At 33.9% G+C, this 27,422-nt stretch overlaps 1 protein-coding gene across 3 annotated transcripts in view; it reads left to right on the top strand.

Annotated features, from left to right (window-relative positions):
* Positions 1-23,355, top strand: part of LOC117912964 (probable inactive ATP-dependent zinc metalloprotease FTSHI 4, chloroplastic) — a 30,589-nt gene extending 7,234 nt beyond the window's left edge. The window contains exons 2-18 of one of the 3 annotated variants that reach the window (XR_004651067.1): positions 632-887; positions 2,469-2,844; positions 3,613-3,871; positions 8,391-8,522; positions 12,621-12,695; positions 12,769-12,894; positions 12,987-13,096; positions 13,176-13,254; positions 18,088-18,225; positions 18,331-18,442; positions 19,359-19,522; positions 19,618-19,723; positions 20,493-20,569; positions 21,852-21,995; positions 22,086-22,254; positions 22,606-22,687; positions 22,866-23,355. Coding sequence is in view for 2 of the 3 variants with exons in the window: in XM_034827787.1 (XP_034683678.1) it covers positions 632-887; positions 2,469-2,844; positions 3,613-3,871; positions 8,391-8,522; positions 12,621-12,695; positions 12,769-12,894; positions 12,987-13,096; positions 13,176-13,254; positions 18,088-18,225; positions 18,331-18,442; positions 19,359-19,522; positions 19,618-19,723; positions 20,493-20,569; positions 21,852-21,995; positions 22,086-22,229 (2,298 nt within the window). In the remaining variant the exon portion in view is untranslated. The other 2 variants (XM_034827787.1, XM_034827788.1) reach the window with 2 other exon arrangements.
* The last annotated feature ends 4,067 nt before the right edge of the window (positions 23,356-27,422 follow it).

The following is a 27,422-nucleotide window of genomic DNA, read 5'->3' as shown; positions in this document are numbered from 1 at the left end:
CTTCCTTGGAAGCAAGCTCATTGAGGCAGCTCCTTGTTATTAAAGATCCATTCCGTGTATGCTGTTAGTTTATGAAATGATGTCTTATTGATAGAATTGGTTGAGATGCATGGATGCACCTGTGTATGTATTTGTATTATGGCTATGGGCTCCATTCATACAACCAGACTGGCTTAAACCAAATAGTCTTACATCTATAGAGTTACATTATATGAGACATGTATGGGAAAGCACTAATGCATTTAGTAATTGATGTTGTTTTACTTTATATAATGTCAAAATTAGTGTATCGTAGCCCCAATTGAAATTTCCATGTTCTAACATCAGTGTGCAACTCACTTAGAACTTGCCATGCACCACAATTCTGTACATGTGATCAACTGTTGTGAGCTATTACCTTTTTATTTTTTTTAATGGTGTTTGTTATTCTTGTGAATCTCCATTTTAATGTTTGAAGGCTGCTCAGAACTTATGTATATCATTTTCGGATTTACTCCAAAGTGTACAATTATGGAGTTAGTATTGTTGTTGATGTTATTCTGCAAGAATTTTAAACACTGTTTTGCTTGCAACTAGATAACTGGTTCATATGTTTTTTTCATCACATTCTAACCATTGTGATAATTTTCAGAAATTGAAGGATGCAGAGAGGGAACGAATAAATAAATTGGAAGAACTTGAAAACAAGGCTAATGTGCAATTAGAGAGGCAGCTTGTCCTGGCTTCAGATTGGAGTAGGGCATTGTTGGCTATGCAGGGAAAATTGAAAGGGACTGAGTGGGATCCTGAGAACTCACACAGGATTGACTACAGTGAATTTTGGAGACTTCTTAACTCAAATAATGTCCAGTTCATGGAGTACTCAAATTATGGCCAGACAATATCAGGTTGGAAATTTATTCTCAGCAGATGGTTTTTTTTTCCATTTCCTTATTATTAATATTATTATTTCTAATTGCTCAATGGATGGAACTTAGAATCCATAGTATGTGATGTTGGAAGGAAATACATGTTGGTGTCTAAGTGAACAATGCATAATGTGAAAGGACAAGCATGAGAGTATCAATTCTAAAACGCCTCGTGGTCCAATACACTTACAAAGAGTCAGATAAGTAAAAGAAGAGGATTGCAATTTTAAGTTTTTCTATAGGGTGACTAATGGAAGGAGAAACAGGAAGACCATCAAGTTTTTAAAGAATGAAGAAGGGGCTACGTTAGACAATTCGAAGAGTATCTCTAAGGAGATAGTGAGATTTTTGAAAAGTTATATGCTATGCCCCCTGAGATTCATGGAGGCTAGAAGAATTGGATTGGTTTCCTATTTCAAAATAGACTTCAAATTGGTTGGACTGACCCTTTATTGAAGAGGAAGTTTGTATAGCTGTCTTTTAGTTAGACAAGGAAAAAGCCTTGGGGCTGGATGATTTTTCCATAGTAGTGTTTCAAGAACGTTGGGACGTGGTCAAGAGGATTTATTAAAAGTGTTATGGAGTTTTATAATAGCAGGGTAATCAACTAGAGCACCAATGCCACCTTTATTGCTCTAGTTTCGAGAAGGAGTCAAACCGTCAAAATATCATACTTTAGGCCTATTAGCTTGGTCTCAAGCTTGTATAATATCATAGCTAAGGTTCTTCTAGGTCGAATCCAAAGAGTTGCTCATGAAATCATCCATATCTTCTGGGGTGCTTTTGTAGTGGGGAGACAAATCTTAGATGCAATATTGATAGCCAACAAAATGTTGGATGAAAAGAGAAAATTACGGGAGGAAGGAGTGGTCTTCAAAATTGGTTTTGAAAAAGCCTATAATCATTTAGATTGGGGTTTTTGGGACCGTGTTCTAGATTGAAAGGGTTTTAATACTAGATGGAGATTATGGATGAGGGGATGTTTGTCCTCAACAATTTTACAGTTTTAGTGGATGGAAATGCCAAGGGGTGGTTTAAAGAAACAAAGGATTAAACCAAGGACATCCTTTTTCTCCTTACCTTACTAAACTAGGTGAAGCTCTACAGGGGTTTAATCTTTGGTCTTGTGATAAATTTTAGTTGTTCCATGAAACGATTGGAATTGATTTGCCAAATGTTGTTTTCAGATAGTGGTGTTCTATCTTACATGGTTGCCTTTTCTCTTAAATTTTGAAACTTGGACTCTCTTTACCTCTTTCATGTGTCTTTTGACTGAGGCAGTGATTTCTTTTTGTGTGGCAACTTGATCTAAATGTAAGAAAGTTGTGATGTCTCATCCGAGTGGTCTGCCTCTTCAAGAGCTACATCTGTGTTAATTTTTATCATTATTGGAAACAGGTCATTTGCTGTTCTCATATTTTTACTGGCTGAGCCTCTGAAAGCATGTGCTCTTATGTTTGTTGCCAATGCTTGCAGGTTGCTTAAAACTTATTTACCAGTTACCTCTCATATTTATTTCCTAGAATTTTGGGTTGATATTGCTTTGATTCTGCTTTGCAGTTATTCTGCCATACTACAAAGATGGAAAAAAGGAAGGGGGAGAAGGAAATTTAAATAAGGAAATTGTTTTTCGGCGCCATGCAGTTGACCGGATGCCAATTGATTGTTGGAATGATGTTTGGCGAAAGTTGCATGAACAGGTGGTAAATGTTGACGTTCTTAATGTGGATGCAGTACCTGCAGAAGTCTACTCCACTATTGCAACTGCAGTTGTATGGTCAATGCGGCTTGCGCTTTCTATTGTATTGTATCTTTGGATCGATAATTTGACGAGACCAATTTATGCAAAGTTAATACCTTGTGATTTGGGAACTCCTAGCAAAAAGCCAAGACAGCCACTCAAGCGACGTACACTTGGATCGTTAGGCAAGAGTCGGTAAGGGAAGGGTGATTTCACAATGACTTTGGTTATTGACTATTTATTCTGATTTCATTGTCCTATAGGTTGGTGCTTGATACCATTCTTTTGACTGTTTCGCTGCTATCAATCTATTAAATAGTATTAAAAAGAAAAAAAAGTTATTTAGGCTAAAAACTAGTGCAAAAATACATATGTTTTTATGCTAACATGATTACTGGAGATTCCAGTCAATCTGGTTTGCTGATGCTTGTTTAGTAGCTGTTGTGATGACATTAGTAAGTTCCATATCAGAGTCTCCTCAAGCTGGGAACTCCTTTCTTGGGTTGTAGCTCTTTTGAAACAGCCAATCTAACAGGGTCTTCTCTTGGCTGTCTGGTTTGGTGTACCTTTTGGAACTTGTTTCTTGACAATAGTAATAAATTTACACATGGTGTCTTATTGTGTTGTTTCTATTTTCTGGAATGGTTTTTTATTTTTTAGTGTTGTCAAAGCTATATAGCTTATTGTGTTGCTTTCTATTTACCAGAAATGGTTTTGTTTTGTTTTGTTTTTTTTTTTTTCTTTTTGTTTGTTTGTTTGTTTGTTTTGGTGTTGTCAAACTGTCTAATTATGAACATGGTACTCATTCAATACGGCAATGTTCCATAGATTCTTTATGGTTTGAGTTCTTGAAATTGTGTCATGATGGCTTTTCTGTATATAGTTGTATTAGTGGTAAGATAGTTTATGCCAGTGTAAGGCGCACTTTACTTGGAATTTAATTTTTAACTGCTATTTCACCAGGGCAAAGTTTATATCAGCAGAAGAAACTACTGGTGTTACCTTTGATGATTTTGCGGGCCAGGAATACATAAAAAGGGAACTGCAAGAGATTGTGCGTATTCTAAAGAATGATGAAGAGTTCCAAAATAAGGGCATCTATTGCCCAAAAGGTGTGCTTCTCCATGGGCCTCCTGGAACTGGTAAAACATTGCTGGCTAAAGCTATTGCTGGTGAGGCAGGTCTTCCATTTTTTGCAGCAAACGGCACTGATTTTGTTGAGGTGAGGCATGATTTTTCTTGTGAATTCTTAGATATAATGAAAGACATGAGGATGATGATGAAGCAAGTTGCTTCTTGAGATTTATTGCTGTGTCTCTCAACTGTCACAGTTCCGTTGTAGATTTTTATCAAAGAGCAATTGGATGATTTTTTAATGAAAAGAAAATTAAACATGTGGTACAATGTAATCCGAAAGATTATGACCTGTACATGTGATGAACAAATTCAATAGAAGTAGCATGAGAAATAAGGTGGTTTCATTTTCCTCTAAAGATGGTCTTGTTTCAACTTGCATCAAGTCTAGAGACTCAAAGTGAGGGTTTTTGTCTTAGTTGTTGTTTGAGGTGTCTTCTGATTTAAACAGCATCCTTCTCTGTTTCATGCTTTTGAATTCTTTTTCCCTTTTTAAAGATCATATTGGTTCTTTCAATCAGCTTGGCATTTGCTAAGAAGGATTAAATTTTCCTTGGTTTCAAACCCTTTCCCTAACTTCTGCTTTCATGTAGTTGCATGTTGTTGTTCTTGTGTATATTGGTACATTTCAGAGTGTTCTTGTTGTTCATTTTGCTACTTTTATTTACATTTTATGAATTTTCTTATGTCAAATTAATATCTTCTCAATGTCATGTTTATTTGCTGCAGGGACATGTATGTTACAAATATTTTCACAATTAACAAAACTGAAGATGAATAAAAAAGAAAGCAGTGTGTATCTAACTTTTTTCAACTTCTAATACAGTTTATAGATTTAAAAATTAAAAAAAAGCAGAAGAATTTGAGTAATCGACTTAGGATTAATGCAAGCATTCCATCTATAGGAGAAATATCATTGCTAAAAGTATTAGCATTATTCTGTCAAGTTCGAATGAACTCTCTTGCTCCATTTCAAGTATTATTTTTTTGAATTACTTGATTTTTTAATCAAAGTTATTTTCCTTGTTTTATTATAAAAATTCTATTGTGGGCTGGGAACTGGTTGTGTGCATATTGTCCCTTGGTAGGAGTAGCGTGCAAAGTTGTGATTATATAAGTAGTGCCTTTTCCCCTCTTTGGAATTAAATTTTTATGGCCACAATGTGGAGATATCTCTGTGAAGGATTGGTTTTTGACCTCTTCAGGATAGCTGCAAATATATCAGCTTCAGTTGCAGATTACTGGTCTTTATTTTATTTCATGTTATTTGGAGGAGGGGGAGGGGAGAGTTTAGTTTGTGTTTCTCAACCAAGATTCAATATATTCCCCAATAGCCAGCAGTTGGGACTGGTGAACTTAATCTCGAACCTTATTCAGAACATCATCATCTGGGTTGAAAGGGAGGACAAGATTGTCTGGAGGCTTCCTAAAGATGGATGCTTCTTCATCAAGTATTATTTTGCAGAATAGGATCTGTGTGTTCTTGGAAAAAGAAATACAGGGGCTAAAGAATTTTCAGTTTCTGATTATTGGGGCTGCTCTTATTCCTCCCAGGGGCTGGTGCAATGGTTGGTGGGCACTGTTGTAACGCAAGGTTCACTAGATGCTTCAGATGGATTCATTCTTGAACCTTATTCATAATGCCAATAACAGCGGCATTAGGACAAGATAGTTTGGAGGCTCTCTAAAGATCAGTTCTCTCTGTTAAATCACATTTCACAGCTGGGAATGGGAGGAGTGATGTGGGTTTCTCGAAAGAGGAACAATGGGGGACACTTTTCCTTGTGGATTTTTTCACAAGGATGAAAGTTTGTGGGAGGATTTTAATGATTGACCAGCTTAGGAGTGGTTGCATCCTCACCATTTATGCTCTCTTTGTATATCAGAAGAGGAGACAGCCTAACATTTGCTGATTCATTGATTAGTAGTCCAAGACCTTTAGGTGATGATATTTTTCCTGTTTGGTGCAATGTGGGTGCTCCCAAATGGTTATACGGTTCTTTCGCTTGAGGGGACTGGAAGAAAGTGCAGAGAAACATCACCATTGTTTGTGACCTGGTGCATTTTGGGGATAGATGAATAGAGGAATATGATGATTATTTCTTTTAGAGGATTGGAGAATTCAATCAGAGGCAAGACTCTTTGGCAAATTGCTTGCCTCACTTTATTGTGGATTGTGTGGCAAGAGAGAAACACTAGGATATTTGAGGAAAAGTGGAGATCGGAAGGGATGTTGTGGGATTTATTTCATGAGATAGTTGGGGAATGGTTTTGTGTATAGTTTTTGTATAGTGGGGTGTCTATCTTACTTTAATCAAGATCTGTATTTTTGAGTGAAGGACCTCTCATCCTTCTCTTGTACCTTTATTATTATTAATAAATATTTTGTTTTTGATAAAAAAAAATAAAAATGAATAGGGGGACATTTGATGATAAGTGTTAAAGATTGTTCCTTGATCCCTGTTGTATGTGGATGGTGGAGGTTGTTAGAGGAAGAAGCACCTTTCTGGCTCTTTTAGATAGCTTGCAGTTTTTGGGTTAGAGGAGTGCTTTGGTTTTTTTGGGAGTGATTCTAATAAAATTGTTTTTAGCCTCAAAACTTTTATCTGAAGTGTACTTACGGAGAGTCGGTTAGTGTTTGGATATGGATAAAAAAATGTACTTTTAATAGTGTTTTGGGTAATGTGTTACACAAAAAAAGTTGACTTTTGGCAGAAGCACCTATCCAATGCTAGTCCAAAAAATCACTTCAAATGATCATCTAGATTTCCATAGTGATTTTTAGAACTTTGCCAAATGCCCAAATTTTATTAGAAAAATGCATCCAAACATTAGAAAGTGTTTCTACTCTTCCCACAATCACTCTGAAGCAGACTAATTTTTCAGAATTCTTGAAACATCATTCCCATTAGCCTTAGTAGGAAAATGTTTTCATTTTCAAGGTTACTATGCATTATGATATGCTCCGATTCAAAAGCTGTATGCTAAATTGTCTACAGTCTAAATTTTTCCATGTTTTATATCACAGTGAGCTTTATCAGATTTTTTTTCTTCCCATTTGAGTGCAACCAATGTTCTAATATAATAATCAAACTTCTCTCGTACGGGAAAAATAGTATTATTTGGAACCTCTCATAGGTCTTGTCAGTTTCCATCATGTTAGAACCATTGATAAATCATCTTTTCTTACATTGTCCGATTACTTTGGGATTGTGACATAAGATATTTTTAGAGGTTGGGATGGTGTGGGTTCAGCTAGACGGTATTCATGATATAATGGTGATTTCATTCAAATGCTTTGGGAACTTTATTAGAGGCAAGACTCTTTGGAGGATCGCGTGTCTCTCTTTGTTATGGATTGTGTGGAGAGAAAGGAATGTTAGGATTTTCGAGGACACTTGGAAGACGCCGGAGATGATGTGAGATTTGCTTCATTTTTATGTTTCCTTTTGGGCTTATTGTGCAGACGTTTTTAAACCCTATCATTTGAGTGTAATTTAGCTTAGTTGGCTTTCGATATGTTCACCCTAAGGTTGGGCCTATAGGGTTAAGAGATGTTATACTTGTATAGGCTTTTTTGTACCTTTTGTATAGCCCTCCTTGTATAGTGGAGGCTTACTCAAGTCTTTTTGATTAGGTTTGTATATCATGGGGAGGATTTCTCATCCTTCTCCTTTTTTATTTATTCTCAATTAATGCATATGTTTGTTTCTGATAAAAAAAATAACAATAGAGAACTCCGCATAAGTACTCTGATAAGACCTTAGCTATAATCTTATATAGACTTGTAATCAGGCCAATAGGTCTGAAATTTGAGATTTTGTTGGTTTAATTCTTTTTTGGCACAAGAGGGATGAATGTGGCATTACTACTTTGATTTATCAACCCATTATTGTAAAACTCTAAAAACACCCTCATAAGGTCCTCTTTAATCACTTCTTAACACTCATGATACATTGTAGTGGTGAAGCCATCATGACCAAGAGCCTTTTCCTTGTTCAATTGGAAAACAACAAAGTGTACCTCCTCTTCTGAAAAGGGACGGTCTAGCCATGCAACTCTTTCTCTAGATATAGGAGACCAATCCAATCCTTTAATCCTCCAAGAATCACCTGAGGGTTTGGAATATAGCTTACCAAAAAATGCACTCTCTCCTTTGAATTATTTTCAATGGTGCCTTGATTTACATCCTCTTCAAACACCAAGTATTTTAGGAACATCCTATTTTGTTCACCATTGGCCACCTCATGGAAATACTTAGAATTGCAATCTTCTTCTTTTATTCATTTGACACTAGATTTTTGCCTCCAATGAACCTTTTCCTTTAATAGTAACTCCTCTAATTTCCCCTTTCTTATGCCTCCAATTTCGGTTTTAGATGTGCAATGTCCTGTGTTTTCTAGAATAGATAATTTTGTCCTATTTTTGGTTAGAGGTATATAGTGGATGATATAATGGGGGAAGAATTTTTCATCCTCTTTTTACTTATTTCATAGTAATTAATTGTTTGTTTTTGATAAAATAAAAAATTGTTTGTTGTTCTGATCACAGCTGTTTAGAGATTTCTGAATTCGAAGACAACCATGTGACTGAAAAGTTAATTTCAGATGTTTGTAGGTGTGGCAGCGTCACGTGTCAAAGATCTGTTTGCTAGTGCTCGGTCATTTTCACCATCCATCATTTTTATTGATGAGATAGATGCTATTGGCAGCAAGCGTGGTGGGCCTGATATTGGTGGGGTAAGTTCATACGAATCTGCTCCTTAATAATTCCTTCTCCTCACTGCCTCCCAATTTTTCATGGAATGGGTTCTACCATTGTGATCTCCCATTGTGTTATTGTCTTGCGGCTTTAAACTTGAGACATAGCAATCTTGCTTATTTAATGTTTAAATTTATCCAACAGTGACCCTGGTTTTTATTTGATTCTTTGCTGCAATTCATTCACCAGCTATTCAAATGATGCCAATTTGATTGAAAAATTGCAACAAGGGATACAAGAAAATTAGATGTGAGAGATTGTCTATATGTGCTGTAAAACTACGTTGACTCTTTAGCTTTTTTGTACTGTTAATCTATTTAATGAAATCCATTATATGATCAGTTTTAATCCTTTGTGATGCTGAAATGGGCATCCAAAAATATAATGGGCTTGGGTTTGTCAATTAAGTTGAGTTTGTTTAGCCTCACCCAATAAAGTTGATGTTAAGGCCAACTGGAACCTAATTACATCTGCTTGAGGTGTGATTGTTTTAGGGCTTTAGCTTAAGTTAGCTTGATATTATTGGTCTGCTGCCTAACAATGCAAGGTTTTGAGTTCATTGCTTTCTTAACATGGTATTGAAGTTTATTGAGCTCATGTGAGTATAAAAAGAAGGCTCCCATTGAGGTGCAAGAATCTTATTTATTGGGGCCAAGGTTTAGGAGACTTGTTTCAGTGGGGCAATGTTATCCACCCCTGTTGGTTTGGGGGCAAGGTTTAGGATGCTTGTTTCAATGGGGCAATATTATCCACCCCTGTCGGTTGTAATTCAAAAGGGGTGGATAACACTGAAAGGAGTTAATTTCAGTTTTTGAAGTTAGTGTATGCCTGTGTTTAGTTCTCCTTGTATGGTGGAGGAGTGTATTCTTACTTCGATCAGGTATTGTATTATGTGAGTAAGATCTCTCATCTTTCTATCTTTCTTTTATCAATAAAAATTTGTCTCTGTTTTTGATAAAAAAAAAAGACATAAAACCTCTCTATTTAGTTCTGTGGTTTATGCACTTTTAGTGAAAATATAATAACAAAATTTTCTTTTTTTGTTTTTTTGCATCACATAGTGTTCACACTTGTTATCTTTTCTTCTAGTGGAGACTTTTTGGAGGCTTTAAACTATATTTCTATCCTTTTTTTATTTTTTATTTTTTATCGAAGTGATAGATTCTTGGGTCATGGTGGCACTTCATTGTTTTTTTTTTTCTTTCTTTCTTGTAAATGAGAGTTGAAACTCCTATAAGGCCTTGGTGAGACTCCATGTTTTTTTTTTTTTTGCTCTCTCCCTCTCTCTCTCTCTCTCTTACCTTCTATTTTTATTTTTTCCAATGACCATAAGTTAAATGCCCCATTCCTTTTTACATCCCAAAAGAGTGAAGTCTTGGTCCAACCTTATTTGATTGTAGGCAATCACCTTAGGGTTGTCCTACATCATTAACCCCCTTACCTCTGCCATGGAAGTCATTTTCAAGTGGTCCCTATTGTCTAAAAAGGAAGAGCCAGATTCCCTAGTTAAAAAAGAATTATTAAAAACTTTTAGGAGGGCTTTTCCATGCTCTAAATTTGCATTTACCATCACAATTTCTTTATTTTTCTCTCTCTTGGCTCGTTATACGATATTTTTCCCTCTTTTATATTTTAATTTATTTCCTTCAATAAATTCCTGGTTTTTCCACCCTTCTCCAGCTTCCCACCCAACCCCCAAAACCAAAAGAAAAAATAAAATAAAATGGAGGTCTAAAGGTGTGTCATGTATTTCTTCATGAGATAATCTTAGCTACACAATAAGCACGTATATAGTATTTGCCCTAATAATTTCCATTGTACAAATTTAGTACAATTACATCCTTCCAACATAGTTAACATTATCAAATGTCATCCAGTTTGATATATTATCATTTATAATATCACAACTAAGGTTTCTTTATAAACTAAAGTTTTGTAATGTCTAGCTTCACATGTTGGGTGGAGGGGTAATAGGGTGATTAAGTTAAAAGTTGGATGGATAGTGTAAAAAATGAAAGGTGGAAAGAGCACAATAAAATATGCACATTTGCGTTTGTAATTTACATATTATTTTTGACAATCATGTAATTAAGTATAAGCTGCAAATGTAGTGTGGGAAGTAAAAAGGACCCAGTTATTTTTTATATGATGCCCTGACTCATTGGCGGAGCCGGTGTATGCCTGTGGGGGGTTGGGCCACATATACCCCTCATCAAATTTTAATTAAAAAAACTATATTTACTATTTTTTTTTTTAAAAAACAAAAAGCATAAAAAAAGAAGTTGCCAAAATAATCATAAATAAAAATCCAAATTTGTATAACATATTTACTATATTTTAAAGAAAAGTGATCTCATTAATTTAAAAAAACTATATTTACTATATTTTTTTTTTAAACAAAAAGTACAAAAAAAGTTGCCAAAATAATCATAATAAAAATCCAAATTTGTATGACATATATTAGGATTCAAAGAAAAGTAATCTCATAAATTTTAAATAAAATTAACATTTTTTTAATATAAAATCTATTTAATAATATTATTTTTCATTAATTTTTTTGTTCTTATCCTATTCTATTTTTCATTCTTTTTCCCTTCTATAATTTAAATTTAGGTTTTTAAATTTTTTATTTGTTTATATGAAATTTTTTATTTTTATTTTTGTAGCCTTTTTAAATAAATTTTTGGAAGTATTTTAACTTTGTGTTTGATATTTTATTAAATAATTTTTTAATGGTGGTTTGTTTTGAGATGTTTAAACATTTTGGACTTTGATGTTTTATGATGATACTTAATTACTAAATTATTGATAATCCTTCAACAAAAAGTTTCATCACTGCCAACTGATTTATATTAGTTATTTGAAAAAGAAAATAAATTTTACTAAAAGAATTATTAATTTTTTATAAAAATTTAATTTTTTTTTGCTATAAAATTTACTAAAATTATTGAAGATTTTCGAATGAGATTTGTTGATTTTTTTCTATTTCTTTTAAATTTTTTAAATGTTTTGATAAAGTTTTGCACTTTTTTAATTAAGTTTTTGAATTTTGATTGAGTAAATTGGTACATTATATGTTTTTATTTTCTTTCATATCTAAAACACAAAATTATTTAATTAAATTTTTAAGTTTAAGTTGTATAAGTTGTCTACAAAATAAAAAGGACATACATTGACATCTTTTATATGATTTGCCTAAGTTATGGAGACACCAATGATAAATTTTGAATTGCTTGGGTGATAAGGTTGTAGGAATAGTTTACTTTCAATATTGAGCTGCATCGGTAGAACAATTTTAAGTTGTAGGAGCTAACATTTGGTCAAACGATAGATTTTCATACTCCCATTGCTGGCAATGATAGATTTAGTTCATCAATTTCCATTAGTATATGTTTACAAATTTGGCTGTGTGGGTGAATATACATGAAAAACATTGCCGATGAGTTAGGATTCACTGTTGAAGAGAGCTCTACCATGCACTTAAAACCTCATTGTAAGGTTTTTTAAATAGCCAAATATTTAGTCCCATGGTAAGTATGCACTTTTTTTTATTTTTATTTTTAAATTTTTATTTTTGATACATGTGTAAGAACATCATATTTTAATATGAATCCAGAATAGCTATTTCTTTCTTTTATTTTTATTGTTATAAATACATACACAGGAACCTCATACTTGAATCCTAAACCTTCTCCAACCTCCATCTACTCTCAAAGCAAGGCCTAAGGCCAAAACTTTTGTTTGATCCTTCATTGCATATGAATACTGTTATTGTACAATTGTGTGATGCAATGATATTAAAACATGTAGACTATAGAATTTTTGTTTTTTTTTTTCCTTCATTTATGATCCATTTGTTCTCATATTTGCGTATCCTAATGACTCCAATTTACGGTATATGCTTAGGAAAGACTGTCTATAGGCATCTGCATGGTGGGGCATTTTACTTCTTGTTGCTTGTGTGCTCACATGAGTGTGCATGGGTGTGCACATTGCTGTCTGTCTGTCTGTCTGTCTGTTTGTGTATCTCCTGAACTCCACTCATACTACTTTTGCATGTAATTTTCCTTCCGTAGGGTGGTGCTGAGAGGGAACAGGGCTTGCTTCAGATACTGACTGAGATGGATGGATTTAAAGTTTCAACAGCTCAGGTATGCATTCACTTTTTCTCTTAATTGATAGAAAAAGATTGCCTGATTTAGCTGCTAAACATTGGCTGGTCAGGTGTTAGTTATAGGTGCAACCAACAGACTGGACATTCTAGACCCTGCTCTCCTGAGGAAGGGCCGTTTTGACAAGATTATAAGGGTTGGTTTACCATCTAAAGATGGTAGACTGGCCATATTAAAGGTACTCTTATCAATGTGTTTTTAATTACTAAAGTCATGGTGCTTTGAATTTACATTATAGCTATATTGAGATTCTCTTTATATGCATCACAGGTGCATGCAAGGAATAAATTTTTCCGTTCAGAGGAGGAAAAGGAGGGTCTATTGCAGGAAATTGCAGAGCTTACAGAAGACTTCACTGGGGCAGAGCTGCAGAATATACTGTAACAATTGCTAATCCATAGTTCATTTTTGGCACAGCAATTGGAGTGATAAGCTAATATGTCCATAACTGAAATGCAGGAATGAAGCTGGAATTTTAACTGCCCGGAAGGATTTAGATTACATTGGCCGGGAAGAACTTCTGGAGGCCTTAAAAAGGGTAGGTGGCTAAGTTCTCTCTCTCCCCCACTCTTCAATTCCTTGCCCTTAAGAAATCAACATTTTGTTTGTTGGAAAATGGTTGTGGTGGTTCCTTGGTGAGAATAGCCATTATGCTACAAGGTGACTGACATCATTTGTGCTTGGGTGGTAATTAGTCAGATGCTAACATTGTGGTTAGGACTTCACATTGATGCCCCTAGAGAGCTGAAGCTGAAAGTTGTTCAGAATTTATTCATTATACACAGCACAGTTTCTTGTAGGAGATGGATCTTCAATATGTTTTTGGGAGGCATTGTGGTGGGTGATAAACCCTTAAGCAGCCATGATGGATTATTGGTTGGAAGCATAATATACATCGTGAACCCAAAGTCTATGAGCTTAAGTAAAATTGATTGTTCAACATGGTATTAGACCCTCATTAGGTGGGAGGCAGGGTGTTGGAAGCATGAAATGCATTGTGAACCCAAATCCTACAGGCTTAAGCTTTAAGGAAAATTGGTTGTTCAACACTATCAACCCTTAATTCACTATGTGAATAAGTGGATTTATGTTTTCTGAAATAATGGATGAGATGCCAACTCTATGATTAGAACATCATACCAACGCGGTGGAAAGCAATAGCTCACAATTATTAGGACTTCATTTATCATTTTGGGGAGGACTTATGGTGGAATTATCAGCTTTCTTTAACCCACTCCTTCCTCCCCCATCCTTATTCCCTTTTGTGAATGAGAGGCCCTTTTTTTGCTAGACTTTATTCTTTCACTCATAATTCCCTCCAAAGCCTTGAATTCTATATGAACCTTAGGCATTAAAAATGGAGGAGATTTTAACCTTCTATCATCTTTGCAAAATTATTTTTTGTCTCATCATCTGTTCATGATGAGAAATGTTAGATATTAGCATATGGTGAGTCTCTTTTCCTAAAGATCCTTTTTTTTTTTTCCAATGCATTATTAAATGTTCGCTCCAAAGCAAGCTTATAGGATATCGAATGCTCACCATTAGGTGGTAGAGCCAAAAATTTTTTAGGTAGGAAATTATTTGGCCTCAAGTTCAAGTTAATTCAGGCTTTCAATTTCAATAAGTAGGTCTTTTTCTCTTATATAATCAATCTATTTTTTTTTTATAGGTAAAAGAAGCAGGATATATTAAATGTGTATAAAAAAGGATGCACCAAAGTATACATGATGTTTACAAGAAGCGCCATGAGGTGAGCAAAAAGGAAGAGAGAAAACAAAAAGGAAAAAACACCTACTTCCTCCCACTTGAAGCTTAACTAATCTATAAAGTTTATCATGGTCAAGGAATAGTCATCTATGTACACTTTAGCCAAATCTAAAAAGATACATATAAAGGAGGATTTGATTTCTTGGTACACATAAAAGAAGGAATTGGTTGGCCAAAATTAGCCCCAATGGGGTTTGGCTATATGAGGAGGAGATAAAAAAGGATAGTTAGGCTTTTCACAACTTGCTGTCTAATTCGAGGGAGTGGAGACCTAGAATTGATGGGATGTCTTTCAAAGCCTTAAATAATTAGGAGACTCAAGGATTAGAGGTTTTGTTCACTAGGGAGGAGGTGTTTAGGGCCTTGTCGAACTTGAATGGGGATAAGACTCTAGGACCATATGGTTTTCCTATGACCTTTTGGCAATTCAATTGAGACTTTGTGAAAGATAACATGTTGGGGAGTTCCATGACCAAAGAAAGTTTGAAATAAGTTTGAATGCTGTATTTATGGTGTTAATTCCGAAAAAAAGGAGGTGCTGATGACTTAGAAAGATTTTAGATCAATTAGCCTGATGGGCCAATTGTAAACTCATTGTGAAGGTGTTGTCTAATAGGTTGAAGAGGGTGGTAGGAAAGGTGGTTTTTGAATTCCAAAATGCGTTTGTAGAGGGAAGATAAATTTTTGATGCAATGCTTATAGCTAATGAGGTAATTGATTATGATGAAGAGTGGCTTTAGGGGTTTAGTTTGTAAGCTTGACATTGAGAAGGTGTACGACCACATCAGGTGAGGTTTCTTGATAGTTATCCTTGGTAAGATGGGGTTTGGTTAAAAAATGGACTGAATAGATTGAATGTGCATCTCAACAATAAAGTTTTCATGCTTGTCAACAAACACTCCCTCGGGTTATTTTCAAAGCTCTAGAGGTTTGAGACAAGGGGATTCTCTTCCCTATCTTTTTGGGTTGGTGATGGAGGTGATCAGTTGTCTCTTGGAGAAGGCTAGGGAGAGTGGTTTTTTGTTGGGTTATAGTTTTAGGAAAGGAATGGAGGTGTCTTATCTATTGTTTGTCAACAACAACCCAGTCTTTTACAAAGCTTCACAAAGTCATATGTGATATTTAAGCTGGTGGCTTATGTGGTTTGAAGTTATTTGGGACTGAAAATTAACTTAGAGAAAAGTGACCGAATCTTAATTGGGGAGAGGGTGGTGGCTAATATGGAGACCTTGGCTCTTGAGTGAGGATGTAGGATTGGGTATTTTCCAATCACTTATTTAGGGCATTATTCGGCAAAATCCTTCTCATCCTTCCAAGTTGATCAAATGTTAGAATCCTTCCACAGACAACTTCTCAAGAAAAGAACCTTACCTTCATTGGAACCTAAGGGCTTCACACTATCCTAGTGGAGAAAGGTTATGTTCTTCCTTGGGTTAACGAAGTGTAGAAAGATTTGATAGATAATATTCCTCGCTTGGTCCTATAAGTTGCTTACCCAAATTTTATATTTCACTTTGAATTTCACTTTTTTTCATCTTATCAGTCTTAACTTTTGTATAAAAATAGATATCATATTGAAGTGAATTTTGGATTAAGGATCCTATAATGCAATAACATTTAGAATACCTCCCTTGATTTCAAATAGAAAATCTGGTTGTATTTTTAGAATGTTTGACCCAAATCATGAAAATTTGAATATGAAATATTACTATTACCACCCGAATTACCTCCTAATGATATGGTAGAAGACCATTAGATGCACAAGAAATTGAAATAGGAATAAAATTACTATTTTCTAGATCAAATAATCATTGCATGCATGGATGAATATGTTGGCAAATTTGTGGAATATTGATGGTTGGATTTTACGGAAATATAAAAAATATCATATAGAAATTTTGGAAAATTTTTTCAGTGGAATGAAAATTGATCAAAACTCATAGAAATGGTAGAAAAAAAAACTCTTAAGAAATAATAGATCAAGCAATAATACACATCTTGAAGTTGTTCTTTTTAAGAACACGATATATGTATGGAAAAATTTGTGATGTAGGAAGAAACCACAAGCAATGGTGTTAGAATGGCGATGAGGTGTGATTTGAAGATAGGGGTGGTGGCAACTGGCTTTCCATTATTGAGCGTTGTCAAGAAGTTTCGATACAGCTAGGTTTGGATAAAAAGGAGGTTGTTTGGCTTATCGAGCACCTTGTAAAAGCTTGTGAGCTGGATAGGAAAATGGCTTTCAATAGGAAGTTCGGAGGAAAATGCAAAACCCATCTGTTGGAGGTTAATTCAGTTGCAATGAGCGATATGTCAGACTTTCTAAGGTCACGATAAACCAGATATTCATGTTTTTGGTTATTCCAGATGGGCCTAAGTGCAGTGGTTGGATGAACTGTGAAGGAGTTTTATCCTTCTTTTTTATTTTCTCAGGGGCAAAGGTGGATTGGGAGTTTCCATTTGTTGGTAGGCAGCCAAGGAGTTCTGTGGACATGCGGAATTGTTGTTCCCATCCCTGTGCAAGGATGGCAGGTGAGGAAGATTGGCAATGCAGTGTGGTAGTTTCAATGGGTTGATGGGCCAGATCTGTCATTGTGAAAAGATGACCCACAAAGGTGATTGGTTGTCAGTGGCAGGGCTAATGCTGAGCTGTTGGGGTTAAAGGGGTATGCTACATAACTCTGTTTATGCCTTTGAAAGGGGTGATGTTTGTGGAAACAATAGATGAAGCTATTTTTCTTGGAAAATTGGGAAGATAAAGTCAAGTGATGGCCATGTATTTAGATTAAAGATGGTAACCCAGAGTAAATGAAGCTTGGTTTGGTTCTTTCAGAAATGGCTAGGTCAAAAAACAGGTATTCTGTTTCATCTGTGGACTGAGCTGGCGTTTGGAGTTGGGTCAAAAGTGGGGAAAGGTTCTTGAAATTGATCATCACACTCTGAAATTGAAAGGTTCAATGGAAGTGAGAATTAGAGTGCAGATTTTTGAAGAGCACTCATTGCCAGCAATAATGGAGTTTTCTGATAGTAGTTTCAGTTTCACGGTGTTGGTCTCAGTTGCTGGTGTTCATCGTAGCCATCCCTAATTGTTTGGTGTGAGGAGATTCAACTACAGTTCTTCTCTGGTTGTCAAACAGGCAGGAGGGCCATGGAGATGCAACCACTGGGTGTGGAAGATTTTGAATCTCTATGGTATTATTGGATATTTGTTCCCTTGGAAGTTTAGATCGACAAATTAGGAAGCTAATAGGCTGACCAAGAGAGAGATTATAACTCGTTTTGACTTCATTGAAGTTTTGATGCCCACTTGAGGTTTGTGGACCATTGATTACCAATGCTGTTGGATTGAGAAGCTTGGATAGGATTCTGTGTGAAGCTCTGTTTTCTATCTAGTCTACTTGTGTACATATGTGTGTGTGTATGTGGAAGATTTCTCATTCTTTTTTATTTAATAAATCATGAGCATCATTTTTTATTTAAAAAAAAAAAGGAATTCAGGCCTTTTCCCCATTTCACATGTGTAGAGTTGGCCATTAATTATTTTTTTGGTTTAACCTAGTGCATTGCATCACCTCACTTTGCTTACTGTATGATATTGCAGCAAAAGGGAACATTTGAAACAGGTCAAGAAGACAGTACTGAAATTCCAGAGGAATTGAAACTGAGATTGGCATATAGAGAGGCAGCTGTGGCTGTTCTTGCATGCTACTTTCCAGATCCCTACCGCCCTTTCATTGAGGTTGATGGAATAATATATTCTGTGCCATTTCTTCTCATTTGGTGTTTTATGTTCTTTTAACGTTTTAGAATGTATGAATCCAAACTTTGTTGATATCTTCTGCAGACAAATATAAATTCCATACATAGCCAGCCAAATATGCGCTATGCAGAAACTTCTGGAAGGGTCTTCTCAAGGAAAGCAGATTATTTGAACTCTATAGTGCGTGCCTGTGCTCGTAAGTAATGAAAATTCTTTCTTTTAGAATTCCCCTTGTAGTTTATTCTTTTATTTTTATCATTATCTTTGAGTTCTGGTTCCTGTACAAGTGGCCCCGGTTTGACTTGTGGGGTACTTTTCTTAGGATTTACTAAAACAGTTGCTACAAGCATATCTAGCCATTGGTATAACCATGTATTTCCAGATAATTTGGAGACTCCTTGTACAAAGGTGTATTTTGCCTCTGGCACTCTATATTATTTACATTATAGCCCATCTGATAAATTCTCATTTTATAGTTTTAAAAAAAATTGACATTTGCAACCAAACAAGCATTTTATGGGGATTACTTTTAACATTTTAGCCTAACAATTGTATCCTGATTGTGTTTTGTTATTGTTTTAATTATTAATTTTTTTTACTGATAGGCTTCTTGTTTTGCACAATTTGATTATTATTATTATTACTTAGTTTTTTTTTTTGGAATGTTTAAATTTGGGAGAATATGGTTGTTATTTTTTGTTTTTATTATTTTTATGTTTTTAGTTAGTTTCTTTTCCTTTTTATTTTTTATTTTTTGGAATCTTTAAATTTGGGAGAATTTGGTTGTTGGGCAAAACTTTTAAAATTTGCTTCCCAAGTTAAGCCAAAAGAGAGTAGATGTGGATCGCCACTTCACAGTAAGTGTGCAATTTCTGCAATTTTAACTGATAGGACTGGCTCTAGAAAAGAAGGCATCTCCTAATCAACTGGATGATGTTTACCGTGGGAATAAAAGCAACACTCATTTGACAAATAGTTAAAATGGGCCTGAAGTCTTGGCCTTTTTTTCCCCCCCCCCACCCTTCTATTTACTTTGTGAGGCATCTGTGTCATGTATATGCAACTATTGAAGCATTAATTGCAATCTCATAGCTGATAGTTTCACTCTGTAGCCAGAGTAATCGAGGAGGAGATGTTTGGGGTTGACAACTTGTGTTGGATCTCTGCAAAGGCTACATCAGAAACGTCAAGGCTCGCAGAATTTTTGATTCTGCAGACGGGAATGACTGCTTTTGGAAAAGCTTATTACAGAAATCAAGGTGATCTTGTGCCAAATGTGAGTGTCAGATCTGATAGCCAAAGTTTCAATTATCAAAGTTTTAAATTTTTTATGTAGATTTAAAGATCTCATCAGATGATTGTATGCTGCAGCTTGCAGCTAAGCTTGAAGCACTTAGAGATGAATACGTGCGCTTTGCTGTGGAGAAATGTTCATCTGTGCTTAGGGAATATCAGTCAGCTGTGGAGACAATCACAGGTCATATTAATCTATTGATGTGATTTATTTTGCTTTTTACTAATCAAGCCAACTGAAGCATGAGATTGCCTGGTTGTGGATTCAGAGTAGTTATCATAAGCATACAAGAGTGAAGATTGAGTCATAGTAATTTAAAGTCTGTTCGGGAGTGGTTCTTGGGGGGTTAGAAGTGGTTCCTAATTTTTGGAAGCACTGTCCTTACAAAAATTATGTGTTTGATTAAGTTTTAAAATTCAGTATTAAAAATCTAGAAAGTTATTTACGGTGACTAACATTTGGTAGGTGCTTCTTCTAAAAGTCACTTTTTTTTTTATATATGTTCCATTATTAAAAACACTTTGTTGGTTCATATGAAAACACTAACAAATTCTTTATGAAAGTATTTCCAATAGATGAGTCACTGGCAGAATCACTCCAGGCTAAAAGTGCTTTTACAAAAGAGATTACAGAAGGGATTGGGCAACAAAGAGAGGAGCTTAGTCAGGGTTTAAGGAGATGACATCCATGTATATTCTTATGTGGACTTAACCTTTTTGTATAGTGAAGGTGTTCAATCACTTTCTGATCAGGCTTTTGTACTTGTGGGAAGGACTCTTCATCCTTCACATGTGCTTTTTATCTACAATAAATACATCTTTTGTTTCTGATCAGAAAAAAAAGGTGCTTTTGCAAAATTCACTCACAAATGAGCCTTTAGTCTCACCAATAAAGTGTGCTATAACTACTAAATAGGTTGTACTGATTTTCTACATGCTTTCATGGTGCTTAGATATTCTACTTGAGAAGGGAGAGATGAAAGCTGATGAAATTTGGGAGATATATACAAGGGCTCCTAGAATACCTCAGGTAGTTCTTGAACTTAAGAAAAAGCATTGATCATCCTGTTACGATTTGTTTGAATGGCATCATATATTGATCATATTTTTTGTTTTTTATTTCTTAGCTAAAAAATTGTATGCCTTTCTTGTGGGGTAGAAGGTGCAATGGATTGGGATGTTGTATATGCAACCAGTTTTTAAATGAGATTCTATTTGTTTGATGTGGTGGCTATTATAATATTTTTTTGCAAGTAAAGTTGTTAAAAGAGCATGGCAAAGTGGGGGTACCCAAATACCCAGGGAGTGCCGAAGTTATGCCAAAGAAAAGGCTAAGAGAAGGACAAAAGGAAAAAACCTCAAGTAACCTATGGCCTAAGAGTTATGAGAGCCTTTACTATCAATGAACGTCAGATAGGAGGCCACCCTCTTGTCTCAGCTGTCAATGTACAAGGAATGCCATTGCTCACAAAGAGTTCCATCCCTTCAAATTTGCCTGTTATGTGCTTTCCTCACCATAGGAAATTTTTTTGGTGGGGGGCGGGGCGGGGGGGGGGGGTGTTGACTGTTCAAATTTCCTTCTTTTATAATTCTGCTGTATTCTAATAATTACAAGTCCTGAATTGATAGAAAAGATTTATTGGGTTTCTGTTAAATAATAATAATTTCAAGTACATTGGAATCCTAACAAATGCAGGCAGCTCTAGGAAAAATACTTGTGATCATCCTTTCATTGATAATCTTTGGCTTTTTATATTCTCACTTTGGGGTTTTAAGCATTTTTGAGTCAGTTGAAGATCCTCTCACTGATTGGTGATATGAGGTGTTAATTTATCATTTCATAAGGCCTGTTTTCAAAGATAGATACTCTTTGTTTGTTGTTCTCTTTGTTCTTTATTTCAAATTGAAGAGACACAATTATTGAGTACTTGAAGACCCTAAAATCTGTACCATGAGGTTGAAAAGCTTAATTGTTATTGTTGGTCTATGGCTTGGGAAAAACTTGAAATTGTCTTGATTTGTAACAAGATGTCACTCTGGCCTATTTTGCCTTTAAGGTCGACATCATCTTTTGCTTTTCTTTTTTCTTTGTTCATAAATATTTAACTGCAATAAAAGGAGTTTACACTGACCATGTATTTGTGGAATTATTGTTTATGACTTCTGATAGTTAAAATTTCAGTTTCAATTTTCTCTGAGTAATATTACATCTTTAGGGTGTGGGAATGGACTTGGCTTTCCATTGCCTATTTGATACTTTATTCTGTATATATGAACAGTATGAATCTTTTACTATGTTGCTCATTGTTCAGCCTACTGTGAATCCGGTTGATGAATATGGTGCCCTAATTTATGCTGGAAGATGGGGAATCCATGGGATTACACTTCCTGGAAGGGTTACGTTTGCACCTGGAAATGTGGGGTTTTCTACCTTTGGTGCGCCCCGCCCTATGGAGGTAAGCAGAAAAGTACTCATCTTAGTCTTTGCCATTTGACTATAATTTATTATGAAAGCTGATGCTGGTTTCTTCCATTTTTATATGCAGACTCAAATCATCAGTGATGAAACTTGGAAACTAATCGATGGTATCTGGGATAAAAGGGTTCAGGAAATTAAAGCTGAAGCCTCAATCCAAGTTGAAGAAGAGAAGGAGAAGCCACAACTTTTAGTGGCCAGCCATTTCCTTTGAAAAGTCAGCATATACTTCATGGCAGGTATCAAGTTTCTTGTTAAAAAAATATTACCTTCTTTTCTTATATTTTATCAAATGATTCTGGTAAACCAATGGGCCTCCCTCAAGTACTTGGTGGTTGTTGTTGTTGTGTATTATACATATATGCATATACAAACCTATATATCCTTCTCCATTCTATAATATATTCGGACCAATGGCAAGAGGAATCTCCCCATCCTTAGCACCACCCATAGATACCATCTGCTGAGGAATCTTATATAGGAAAATGGGGATACTGCCTGAGTACAAAAACAGATTAAAAAGGCTCATATGGCTGGACAGCATGACCTGTGAATCACTTCTCAGAGTAATTCCTTGTTTTTACATTCAGGTCTTCGGAATTTTTTGTTGACCTTAATTCATCCATGCTTGCAAAACGAGGATGCATGTTGAAGTTGCAAGTGGAACTACAAGTACCTAAGTCTCATTTTTGCCTCAAATGTTCTTTAATCTCTGTCCACGCCATTCAGTTATTCAAGAATAAGTTCATGAGAGTTCATATAGCTTGAAGTTCTCAGCTCTCAGCTTCTATAGTTCTAGATGTTCTAATCTGATAAGAAGTTGACATATTTGTTCATGGTTGATGGGCAGTGTTGCTTCTCTTGCGAGCATCGATCTTTCCAATATCATACCATCAGAGAAGGGCATGTTGGATTTTACAGGGCCTTCAAGATTGAGTTGTTATCAAAGGTATGGGTGCTAGAGATGTTGAAAGCACAAGTAGATTTTCTGGAGAGTAATTGTTGTCTACTATGATTAAAGCTCTGGAATTTTGGAAGGCCACAGCATGGACAATGGAAAAACAGGCAGATATTCAAGTGACAAGCAAATTGTTAAATTTTTTTTAATACTGTTCATCATTCCATCTAAATCGATGCTGTGGAATTCAACAAATTTTGAATTTGTTAATCTTATTGGGATCTTCAAATTGTAAATTAGACTAATTGTTTTTTTGGCCATAGGGTTCTCTATCTGGACTACAATAATTATTTTTGTTGGCACTAGCCAGGATTAACAATTTTATGAACTGGTCAATTTATTTTGATATAAGACTAGTCAATTATTTTTATTTATTTATTTATTTTTGGCTTTCTCTATATGGATTGGAGCACGTATTAATTTTGTCCCCAAGTATTTATCTAAACAAAATATTAATTTTGTTCAAATTATAGCCGCTTTTTTTTTGCTTTGTTATTTATTTGTTAGGCTAGACTGCAACATTTGAAGTTTAAAATAGCATATTTCGTATGCTAAAGGACCCTACTTTTGGCCCAAAAATACTAGTACTAGTGTTAGAAAACATTCTGCTCTTTGGAAGGCCTAGGAGCCTTGTGGATTGTTCCTGTTGTAGCAATGGTGTTTTATTATATACTGTTGGAGTTGGGTTAGGGTGCCCTATTGACCCTACCTGACCCGACCTGAGAGGGGGAATAGCTTCCGAGAGTTTTAAAACTACCAGAAAGAAGAAGATTCTCTCTATGTAAGAAGAGTCTCTCCTTGAAAAACCTGAAAGAGAAGAACACGTTTTGTTCTCTCCTTTAAAACAAAGACAGAATATGGGCTATTTGGTTGGTGTTTTTAAGAACCATTTTCCGTTCTTGAAAACAAAAAAAATACTAAAAACTTGTTTGGTTGAGAAAGTTGTTTTTGTTTTTCTTGTTCTCAATGTTCTCAAAATGACATTTTTTAGATAACAAAATAAAAGTTGTTTTCTCCGTTTTTTTATTATTTACAGAACAAAAAAAAGCCATAAGAGAACAATTGTTCTTCGTGTTTTTTTCTCTCCGTTCTCACATTTCCTCTTCTCCAGCACAGTAGCGGCATCTCCAGTAGCACGAAACGAAGGCAACTACACCAACATATTTGTGCTTTCCTTTTATTTTTGCATATGTTGAAGTTATTTTTGGTAGATCTAGTAAAATAGGCTTATTTTGGTAACATTTGTTGAGAAAAATGTTAGATTTGGGTATTGTACAAGCTATTTTGTTTGTTTTGAAATCTATTTTTGTTTGGAATGAAATTGTTTCTCAATTATGTTATTCGAATGAGATCTGAGTTTATTTTTTATTTTTATTTTTTATCATGTGTTTTTAGTTTTTTGATTTTTCCCATTTGAATGCTGAGGAAAGTGGGGAACGAGAAAGAAAAAAAAAATTCTTGATTTTTCCTATTTCTCAGTTTTGTTCAAGAAAAACAAAAATTTTGCTTAAGGACATAAAAGAAAAAGAAAACGAGTTGATGAGAAGTTCATATTTATTGAGAGGGTTTTGCAGGTGATTTTTTTTTTTTTCAGTTTTGAAGAAGATGAGAGATGAGAGAGAGTGAGGGTAGTAATATGTAAATAAGAAGACAGTATTGGGTAAAGACTTTTCTCAAGATTGGAACGAAAGGAATGTGAGGGTCATTTGTATGGATAAAATGGTTGGTAAAATAAAATTCATACATAAAGAAAAAATATATTGGTCAAAGCATATTGGTTGGTAAAATATATTGGTCAAAACATCTTCAAACTTCAAACTTCACAAATATAACACCATCTTCAGCCGGAATCCCTTGGAAAGTGACCATTTTCAAACTTCACCTTACTTATAACTCAAACAATAATGAACAAAGTGTCATTGTAAATAATTATTGACCAAAGCAAATTTATTAAAATAACAATGTGGTTGCTTTGATTTCAATCATCCAAATAAAAATTATATTTAGATTAATTACTAAAAATAAAATTTAGAATTTTTTTTTTTGTTTATATGAAAACTAAAACTTATTTTGATGGTTTCTTTGCATTCTTTTTTCTACATCTCAAATCAACATATTTGCATTTATTTTCATGTGCTATATATTCTATTTACAAGTTTGTTGGGTGAAAATTAGTTGTAAAAATTAAATTAATTCTTTTTAAAACTTTTTTCTCATGTTTTTTAAAATTATGGATTAACCTCAATAATTAGTTGTCAACTGATGTAAAAATTTTAAAATGAAATATTTTTTTTTAATTTAAATGAATTGTGTATATAAAAATTATTTATAAATTTATAATATCAAGTTATTTGAAGAAAACACTTTATTAATTGGAAAAAAAAAAACAACTTTTAAGCATGTTTTTTGTTTTATTTGTTCTAAAAAACTTTTTTTATTAACTCAACCAAACATGTTTTTTTTTTTTTAAAACAAAAACCATTTTCCAAAATTCAGTTCCCAAAAACTTTTTTTTTTTTTTTTTTTTTTTTCTGAAAACATAAAAAATTGTTCTTAAAAATTGTTTTCCAAAATAGTTTTCAAAAACAGCAACCAAACAGACCCTATAATTATTCTTTTTGAAAAAAAAAACAAAAATCCATTCTCTTGAATTTTTATTTTGTTTCGTGAAAACGAAGGTCAAGATGCTTATGTTATGAAAAATAATGGTTCTTTTGTAGTTCCATTCATGATTTAAGACAAGAAAATTGGTCAATGAAATAACCAATCGGAATTTTGAGTATCTCACAAGGTAAGATAACTGAAAAACCTTATTTTACATTATATTGAAAGCTGAAAATTAAATGTATAGGAAAGGACAAACAAATGATTGAATGAGCAGTGTATTGGATGATGGAATCTGGTTGAAAAGAAGACAAGTTAGGAATTTTGAATGGAAACCACTCTCTGAATGTGAGGAGGTTGAGATGTATGTCCTCTTCCAACCCTATCATGATGAGTAGGAGGGTGTAGTTTGCAGTTCCCAAATTTGATTGATAAATGTATGAGCTTGTTAGGAATCAAAGCACCATTAGGCATGATGGTTAATTAGAAGTATAATCAACAAAAATGCTTTTCTTAGACCCAAAGGTGATTCCCAACAATTCCACAACCCAAAAATCAATTATACAAATTATGAAACATTGGAAACCGTTACAGGACAGACACCAGCAAGTTCTCCACTAAATCAACGACTGCCAACACAAAAAACTTCTCAACTTGTCAAGTCTAATTTTGTAGACCTCAAAGATGAAGGAGACCTAGAGAGATATTAGGAAATACCATTTACTAAAATATCTCTAAAGATTAATTTTCTTAAAAGCTTTTTATTATTATTATTATTATTATTATTTTCAAACTTTGATTAACTAAAATAAAGAATTTTGATCATCAAAAGGTTTTCAAATATTAAGAAAAACATTATCTCCATCTATGCCACTTTTCACAGACAATTTTCCATTTTGAAAAAACAAAACGTATAAAAGCAACTTACGAATAGAAAAAATAATATCATAATGGAAAATAATTTATAAGAATTTTATTCAAGTAAAGTTTTTAGAATAAAAACTTTGAATGGAAGGGAAACTTTGGTAGTGATTAGTAATTATTTTTTAAAATAGTTTTAAAAAACAGTTTTTGAAAACTATTATATGATGTTTTATAAAATAAAAGTATATTTGGAAACTTCAAATATTTTAAACATGTTTTTAATATTTTTAAATATATTTTAAAAATAATTTTTATATGTAAGTATTTTATTCTTAATTATTTATATGTTTGCATAATTATTTTTTTAAAAATACTTAAAAAACGGGACAACAGAAAACAATTAAAAATTATTTTTTAACAACACTTTATTTTTTTCTTAAGAATGAAAAATAAAAAACACCTGATTTTTTATTTTAAAGAATAAAAAACTGTTTTCGAAAGAAGTTACCAAAAAAAACCCTTCAAACCAAGTTACTTTTGGAATGTAATTCTTGATATTATTCTTTCATCGCTTGCCTTCTGTACAAATTCTGGGGCCGGATGAGATTAACAATACAACTCTTCTAGTTTGGACTGGAATTTCCAATTATGATTTTGTAAATACTCGTTACAATTATCTATAACGGTTTCAAAAGTGTAGTCTAAAAGTTGCATTAGCACCTAGATGCTGCATGAAGGGAGGTAATTAACATTTGAGGGACTTAAAGGTATCAATTGATTTTTTTTTTAAAGTAAAAAAATAATAATAGTAATGTAGGAAATTATTTTTAAAAATTGTTATTATTTTGAAGATTTTAAAGGCTGTTTGGTCATGTTTTCTGTAATTTATTTTTTAAAAAACTATTTTAAAATTAAAGAACAAAAAATATTTTTCTAGTGTTTATAGAAACAAGGGTGTTTGGAAAATTATTTTTAAAATAA

This window comes from Vitis riparia, chromosome 4 (genome assembly GCF_004353265.1).
Source record: "Vitis riparia cultivar Riparia Gloire de Montpellier isolate 1030 chromosome 4, EGFV_Vit.rip_1.0, whole genome shotgun sequence".
Taxonomy (NCBI): Eukaryota; Viridiplantae; Streptophyta; class Magnoliopsida; order Vitales; family Vitaceae; genus Vitis; species Vitis riparia.
This window is presented reverse-complemented; position numbering and strand designations above follow the sequence as displayed.